The 8,758-nt window shown below is 39.5% G+C and overlaps 1 protein-coding gene across 2 annotated transcripts in view; it reads left to right on the forward strand.

The window, feature by feature from the left end:
- The first annotated feature begins 474 nt into the window (after positions 1-474).
- LOC135094342 (venom phosphodiesterase-like) overlaps positions 475-8,758 on the forward strand; it is a 27,478-nt gene continuing 19,194 nt past the window's right edge. The window contains exon 1 of one of the 2 annotated variants that reach the window (XM_063994367.1): positions 475-677. Coding sequence is in view for 1 of the 2 variants with exons in the window: in XM_063994365.1 (XP_063850435.1) it covers positions 6,103-6,192 (90 nt within the window). In the remaining variant the exon portion in view is untranslated. Of the gene's footprint in view, positions 678-6,012; positions 6,193-8,758 lie in introns of those variants that run through there. The other variant, XM_063994365.1, reaches the window with a different exon arrangement.

Genomic DNA, 8,758 nt, shown 5'->3' on the forward strand with positions numbered 1-8,758 from the left:
AGAGAGAGAGAGAGAGAGAGAGAGAGAGATACTGCGTTAGGCGGGAGAGAGAGAGAATGGGTGAGAATCATGGAAGTATAATTTAAATTGGCAGGAACTTTTTAAATGTAGAGGTGATGCTGCCAACCAGTATTGCTTTAGGTGTTGTCAACCTGTGACAGCTTCACGTTCAGCAGTCTTGTATAGATATTTTGATAAGAGTCTGCCTGATTTTGTCCAAGAGAGGTAGGAGGAGGAAGTAGACACCTGCCGAAACGATAATTTGAATTCGGCGTTTTTAATTAGTGATAGGTGGATACTTTGACAATTACAATGATAATGGCTTTTAGTTTAGTTTTACATATTTATACTTTGTTATATTCAATTTTGTATAATTATAGTATAATATGAGAGTAGTTGGTGCATGTTATTGGAAGTGAGAAAATTTTTGGTGGATTGGTTTGCTTGGGTGTGTAGTGCGCGGCGCGCTGGCAGTGGGCGAGCAGATGAGATAAAGAGGGACAGTGTTTGAAGGGTGCAGTGTGTGCTGCAGCCTTATTTAACCTGGATTTTCGCTGAATAAGACTGTGGCACAGGCTATGGCTACCTGCGTGTAATGGTGCAAGCTTGGTGCCAGCCTGGAGGTGCCTGGGAGGGCAGGGAGCTGCTCATGAGGGCCAGCAAGACACACAATATTGGTGAGTGACCCACCCACTACTTGTTCAGCTGCAGACTTTGCACAATTTCTTGTAATAGGCGGTAACTTTGATGGTGTTGTTCATTATAATAACTCAGTGTCATGCACAACAACAAACAGGATGGTCAGGTGACATTACTGTCTGTGTACTCGTACAGACGACGGTGGTCATTCTGCCTCACTTAAGCCTTCCTCACACCAAAACCAGGCAGTGACAGTCATATCTGATCAGTGGTTATGAAAATGTACTCATGTGGCATCATTTAGTGACGTGATTGGCTGGAAAACATTGCAAATTACGCTAAATATTGACGAAGAGATACTAGAGCGGAGCCAGGTCCAGGGTCTTTGATGACGTCACGCTTACTTACGTACCGCAACGGATTTCTTTTAGAAATTGACCTCTAGAAAAAATGGAGCTAGGTTCGAATGCCTTATATATTATGATTTGACAAATACTTTAAACAATATTCAAAATATCTTGAGATCTCCAGCTTGAGTAGTATTAAAGAAATATCCAAATGAAATATGGAAAAAAATATTGAAACTTTAGATAACATTAAAACCATTAAAAAGTCCACACATTTTGACTTTATAGGAATAAAATAACTTTAAAAAATGACAATTATCTTTTCATACAATCAAAAGTTACCTAGAACCAGAAGTAAACAAATAAAACAGAAAAGTGTAAAAAAAAAGTGTTGGAACATAAACACGATTAAAAAACCATTGAAATAGTTCACCCATTTTGACCTAACAAGAACAAAAACACTTTAAAAAATATGAACTATTTTTTCAAACAATCTAAAGTTAGTTACAAGCTGAAACAGAGAAATAAAAAAAAAAAAAATAAAAAAGTCATAATATCGACATTCAACAGGACTATAAACCACTTTAAAGTTCACACTATTTAACTCATAAAGAAAAGAAACATCTAAAAAGCATAAGCGATTTTTAGAAGCAATGAAGACTTAATTATAACTTGAAATGAAAAAGTGACTTACCGGGGTATGTAAAAATTAGCCGAAAAACGAGCCTATATTTACGTAAAAAACAACTGCAAATTCAGCATGTTTAATTAACAGAAGCAAGAAAAACACTTCAAAAGCAACTGAATATTTTTAGAAATCATAAAAACTTACTATGGAAGCAAGAATAAAGTAGTTAAAAATATAGACAAAAAAAATATTGGAACCGAGAGGCGGGGACGGGCAGGAATCCATCATGGCGGCCCCTGGCGGCGACCTCGGTCTGGGAGACAGCCCCTATTTTGCCTCATATTCTTTCACCATATCAAAACCAGGTAATGGCGGATATAATCTCAACGCGGTGAAGTGTTTATGTTCTTGTAAAGTCAAAGTGGGCTTATTTTTCAATGGCTGTAATGGTGTGGGGGATATGTAAATAAACGTGACGTCATAAGGCCAGCATCATCCTACCTTCAGTCTCCGTCAATATTTAGCGTAATTTGCAATGTTTTCCAGGTTTACTGAGCACACTTCTGGGCTGATTTGTGCATAGATAAGCGGTAGTTGGTGGATAAGTGTGTGTAATGAGTGAGTTCATGTGTGTGATGTGTGTGGGGGTGAATTGGGAGAGCAGGGGTGGGCGGGGTGATGAGCCAGCCTGCCGCAGCTCAACGCCTGGCCTGTCGCTGCTCTTGCCTGCCTGCTTGTTGTTGTTATTGTCGTTATGTGTTGTTGTTGTTGTGTGTGTGTGTGTGTGTGTGTGTGTGTTGATAAGCTCTCACACCTAACCTCCCTCACGCGCGCCTCTTCCCTCCCCTCTCTCATGTCCCTACTGACTCCCCGTGTTCCGCAGTTTCGCTCTTCCCAACTTAATGCTTCTCCTTTCCCGCAGCCACTCTCTTCTCATGTATACAGTACAACCACAACCACAGTGTCACCGTGTAGTGCCATATACCCTCCGTAGCCTGGCACAGCGCTCATATGTATTGCTCTCTCTCTCTCTCTCTCTCTCTCTCTCTCTCTCTCTCTCTCTCTCTCTCTCTCTCTCTCTCTCTCTGCCTGGCAAACACACACACACACACACTACGCTGTCCAATACCTCGTTAAATAGACTAGACCAAATTTAATTCGTGTTACCGCATACGCAACCACACATGAGAGAAGGGGTAGAAGAGCGAAGACTACACACTTTCGTACTTGCCAGGAAACTATCGAACACGAGGAAAAATAAGAAAAAAAAATACCAGAGAGAGAGAGAGAGAGAGAGAGAGAGAGAGAGAGAGAGAGCAAGGCGAACTACAAGCGTATATCGAAATAATCTCAAGGTGCATACATGAAGAAAAAAAAAAAAAGGAGGAGGAAGAGTAGGAGGAGGAGGAGGAGGAGGAATCAAGGGAATGCAAAAGCAAGGTCGTGTACTTGAGCTATTTATAAATACATTATATAGAGACTTACCAGCTCGTTTACTGCATACATTCATAAAACAGGTGATAAATTATAGATATTTTACCGTTCTGTATAATGCTAATATGTTGTGGTAATGAGAGAGAGAGAGAGAGAGAGAGAGAGAGAGAGAGAGAGAGAGAGAGAGAGAGAGAGAGAGAGAGAGAGAGATGCATATCCTTCACACACACAATCTGGTTCACCTCTCCCTGCTCTCGCCTCTCCCAGCCTCTCCCAAGGTCTAGGTTATTAAGGGGAGAGTCCGGTTTGGATGGGTGTTTCTGTATCTCTGCTAAATAAGCATGAATCGCTCTGATTTTTATGTTGTGAAGTATTGGCAACATGTATATCAATATTAGACATTGATCCCCTTTCTTGCCCCCACCCCCCTCATCCCCACCCCCCCCAATTCCAATTTCAAGGAAAATTTTAAAACTTTTCACCGTCGTTATTAATTGGCCCACAACCTTTATTTTTCTGTGGCTTAGAGATGTTATGATACCTAACAAAGTTACGTAGGCAGATTTTTCATTTTGGCTTTTGGTTTTGTTTTATGATTTTTTCTTTATCTGTCTTTCTTTCGCCTTTTTTTTACCAAAAAAATATTAATACAAAATTACATGAGACCTATATAAAAAAAACGCCTACGTAACTTTGAAGAAGAAGTATTCTTCTGTGTTTTAGTTTTTGTTTCATTGAAATCAAGCTAAAACTAACTCCTGTGAAAACTTTTAAAGGGGGATAACTTATGTTTTGAGATACGGGCCGATAAAGTTTATTGATCGATTACGATCCAGTTATAATACACTAGGAAGCTTTTTCAGGTTTATTATGAGTTCTTTTTTATCATAATCAATCTATTGATACAATCAGATGTATTTCTAAGTATATCAGGCTCCTGGTCCCCCATTGCCTTCGAAAAGGCAATGTATTATCTTGTCAAGCAAGGGGTGTCAAAGTTGCCCACACTTCTCTTTGTTGCCAGGTTTTTTAGAAGCCACCAGGTTCGTACTCTGCTGATGCTTTCTCTTTCTGCTTTCTTTTCGGCTTCATCTGGACTTCGTGGTGCCTCTTTCTTTCTTCATCTTCTGTTGTGAGAGATCTTCTTAGCGCCTTCGTATTGATATTCAATGCTGGCAGCAAACAGGCTTTCCTGTAACCATAATTATGGTCCAGTATTGCTGACTGTGCAACAAATGAGAGTCTTTTCAAGCCAGAAAACTTTGTTTTGCTTGCCCGTGACCACATCTTGCTGTGACCACATCTTGCTGTGACTGGCGGCTCGACTGGCGGCTCCAGGCGAGGTATTTTTCCCCTTTCTGTATCCAACTTCACGCCCCAGGCATCCCTGCTCTGCTGCTTTCTCTTAGACAACCGTGGCATGGTTGGCAGGAGGTAGATTGTAGTTTGTAGTGGCGAAATAACGCGCTTAGTAGCTGTGAGAGTGGGAGAAGTCGCGAGAGACTGAGCAACAACCTCCCGTGACAAGAGCTACGTGAGCACTGAGGAGGCAGGATCCTTGCTGGGAGCTAGTATCACACACACACACACTCGCCTTGAGTGTTGCCATATCGTATCCAAGCAAAAAAAAGTTCAGATTTTAGCGTTTTTTCGTAGTATTGGGTAAGAAAAACTTACTCTGCTGATGTAAACAAACGCACGTGGTTGATTGCGTGACATTTAAATGCCATTTAAAGGGAAACTATGGGGCATTTCCCCTTAAATCTTTACGAGATTGCTGCCAACAAGTATACCTACCACATATATTTTTTTCACAAAAAGTCATTATTTTTCATTTTTTTTCGTCTCCAGACCGGACGCTCCCCTTAAGCGAGGCAGGGGCAGAGCCAGGTAGGGATGGGCCACGCCTCTCTCCGTACCTGTCTCACTACCTACCTGTCTGTTCACCCGTCTAGCTTCACCTGTTGTCCTACTTCACCTTGCCCATGGCTCTACTGCTCTCCCCCCGTCTCCCTCCCTCTGTCTTCCCCACCTTCCTCCATCACACGTATTTCGTTTACTTTAAGTTCAGAGTCACTTTGCTCTCTCACTGTGACTTCTCTAATGCCACAAAGACCATTAGCTGGGTTCTCAATAGTGTCTTCCTTGGTAATAATGTAGGAATGTTAATCTGTCGCCAGAACCGTAAAAAACCCTTGAAAACCCGTGTCACTTTAACTTGAGCCTTTTGAATATAGTGGAAGAGCTGTTTCAATGATCCGATTCCTCTCTCTCTCTCTCTCTCTCTCTCTCTCTCTCTCTCTATGCTCCTACACGGTTGCGCGCACATCCACACATTAACTTTGCTATATATTGTATAACGGGAGTAGAGAGCCGGAATATCTGACAGTCTAGATGCGCAGTTACTTCGTAGATATTGACAGAATACCAGTAGTACTGAGAGGAGAAAGAGAGAGAGCGAGAGAGAGAGAGAGAGAGGGGAAAGGAAAGATTGTGATGGTGAAATTGTTAGATGGGGAAAGGAAAGAGGAGAGTAAAAAAGGAAGATAGCAAGAAAAGGAAAAGAAAAGAGATAAATTGATCAGATATAAAGAAAGAAGGAGAATAGACAAAAAAAGTGATTGTGAGGAAAAAAAGTGGAACAAGAAGATAAGGAAGTGATAAGGGGAATAAAAGAGAAAGGCGATAAAAAGGAAGGAAGCAGGAAAGTAAAAGTGAGAAAAATAAAGAAAGAGAAGGAATTGCAGATAAAAAGAGAAGAGGAGGAGAAAGTAGGAATGTGAAAATAGAGAAAATACAAGAATTACGGAGAGATGAGTGAGTGAATGTGAAAAAAAAAATAGAGAGAGAGAGAGAGAGAGAGAGAGAGAGAGAGAGAGAGAGAGAGAGAGAGAGAGAGAGAGAAATTAAGAGAAAAAGAGAGAGAAGAGAAGAGAGAAAGATAAAGTAAACATCGAAACTAACAACAACAGCGACAACAACAACAACAACAAGAACAACAACAATAATAATAATAATAATAATAATAATAATAATAATAATAATAATAAAGGAATGAAGTGCCTTGAGTGGCTGTCTGGTGTTCGTGAGAAGCTAGAATCCGATATCCGTTTGCGGTGGCTCGCCCTGACTGTTCCTTTAGGGGTAAGGATGATGATGATTATTATTATTATTATTATTATTATTATTATTATTATTATTATTATTATTATTATTATTATTTATTTTTTTATTATTAGCTATTGAGTTTGTTTTGCTTACGTTTTCTTATTTCATATTTCCAAAGTGTTTTTATTTCAACATTTCATAAGACTTCCCGTTTTCTATGTCCATTTTTTGAAAGATCATATATAATTATACAAGTTTTATGTCTAATCTATATTATTATCTCTTAGGAAGTGTAATGGGCTATGTTACTGTTATTATTATTATTATGTTTTGTTTACTCTATGATATCCGATCACTTTTTTTATTTCATTTTATTACTTATTTTTACTGACGTGTCTCAAGGAAGGTTTCTGCCTCGCTACAAAACAAACACAAGCGCAATCCAGCCACATTTATTACACAATTCTGTTTTTTTCTGTTATTGATTTAGTGTTTGGCAATGTTTGTTTACTCAGTGCTAGTATAAATAAGTGTGTGTGTGTGTGTGTGTGTGTGTGTGTGTGTGTGTGTGTGTTTGCTAACGTGATTTTTTTTTCTTTTCTTTGTTTTTATTTACCGTCTACGTACTTCTGTGTTCTCTCTTCTTATTATTCTTTCTGATTTTTACCTCTTCTTCTTTATTTTCTATTTCTTTTTTTGTTCTTCTATTCTTTCTTTCTCTCTCTTTCTTTCTCGTTATTATCTTTTATCTTTCTCCAATGAGGCGTGTTTAAAAAAAATCGATTTCCTGAAAGTTAAAAAAGAAATGGAAGACGGAAAAGTTACTACTACTACTACTACTACTACTACTACTACTACTACTACTACTACTACTACTACTACTAATGCTGCTACGACTTTTTTTTTTTTTTATGTAGGAAGGACACTGGCCAAGGGCAACAAAAATCCAATAAAAAAAAATTGCCCACTGAAATGCCAGTCCCATAAAAGGATCAAAGCAGTGGCCAAAAATTCATGAATAAGTGTCTTGAAACCTTCCTCTTGAAGGAATTCAAGTCATAGGAAGGTGGAAATACAGAAGCAGGCAGGGAGTTCCAGAGTTTACCAGAGAAAGGGATGAATGATTGAGAATACTGGTTAACTCTTGCGTTAGAGAGGTGAACAGAATAGGGGTGAGATAAAGAAGAAAGTCTTGTGCAGCGAGGCCGCGGAAGGAGGGGAGGCATGCAGTTAGCAAGATCAGAAGAGCAGTTAGCATGAAAATAGCGGTGGAAAACAGCTAGATATGCAACATTGCGGCGGTGAGAGAGAGGCTGAAGACAGTCTAGAAGAGCAGTATGAGTGGAACCTCCCCAGACATGTGAAGCATACTCCATACATGGACGGATAAGGCCCTTGTACAGAGTTAGCAGCTGGGGGGATGAGAAAAACTGGCGGAGACGTCTCAGAACACCTAACTTCATAGAAGCTGTTTTAGCTAGAGATGAGATGTGAAGTTTCCAGTTCAGATTATAAGTAAAGGACAGACTGAGGATGTTCAGTGTAGAAAAGGGGGACAGTTGAGTGTCATTGAAGAAGAGGGGATAGTTGTCTGGAAGGTTGTGTCGAGTTGATAGATGGAGGAATTGAGTTTTTGAGGCATTGAACAATACCAAGTTTGCTCTGCCCCAATCAGAAATTTTAGAAAGATCAGAAGTCAAGCGTTCTGTGGCTTCCCTGCGTGATATGTTTACTACTACTACTACTACTACTACTACTACTGCTACTGCTGCTACTACTACTACTACTACTACTACTACTACTACTACTACTACTACTAATAATAATAATAATAATAATAATAATGCTGCTACGACTACTACTACTACTACTACTGCTATTACTACTACTACTACTACTACTACTACTACTACTACTACTACTACTACTACTACTACTACTACTACTATTACTACTACTAGTACTACTAAACATTTTCTTAAGAGACAATAATAAAAATACGTAAAATTAGTGTAAAATTTCACTGAGAGAGAGAGAGAGAGAGAGAGAGAGAGAGAGAGAGAGAGAGAGAGAGAGAGAGAGAGAGAATAAGGCACCCAATCAGACGGGAAGTGACGCCATACAACTAATTGCTTACTCTCTCTCTCTCTCTCTCTCTCTCTCTCTCTCTCTCTCTCTCTCTCTCTCTCTCTCTCTCTCTCTCTCTCTCTCTCTCTCGCGGCCTTCAGAACTAGTGTGTGGAATAACCAACACGCGCACTTTTTCCCTCTCTCTCTCTCTCTCTCTCTCTCTCTCTCTCTCTCTCTCTCTCTCTCTCTCTCTCTCTCTCTCTCTCTCCTGTTCTTTTCTTTCTTCCCTTCCTTTGTTTTCATATCTTTATTTTCTTTCTAATAATCTTCCTTTATTTTATCCTTTTCTTTCTTATTTCCTTCCTTTCTCCTCTTTTCATTATTTCCTTCCGCTTCTTTATCTTTTTTTCTTCTCTTCTTTCTATTTTCTTACCTTTCTTTTTATCCTTTCCTTCCTTCCTTCCTTCCTTCCTCCCTCCCTCCCTCCCTTCAAATTTTCTTCCTTTGTTTTTCCTCTTTCCTCTCTTCTTGCT

The sequence above is a fragment of the Scylla paramamosain genome, chromosome 45 (assembly GCF_035594125.1).
Source record: "Scylla paramamosain isolate STU-SP2022 chromosome 45, ASM3559412v1, whole genome shotgun sequence".
Classification (NCBI taxonomy): domain Eukaryota; kingdom Metazoa; phylum Arthropoda; class Malacostraca; order Decapoda; family Portunidae; genus Scylla; species Scylla paramamosain.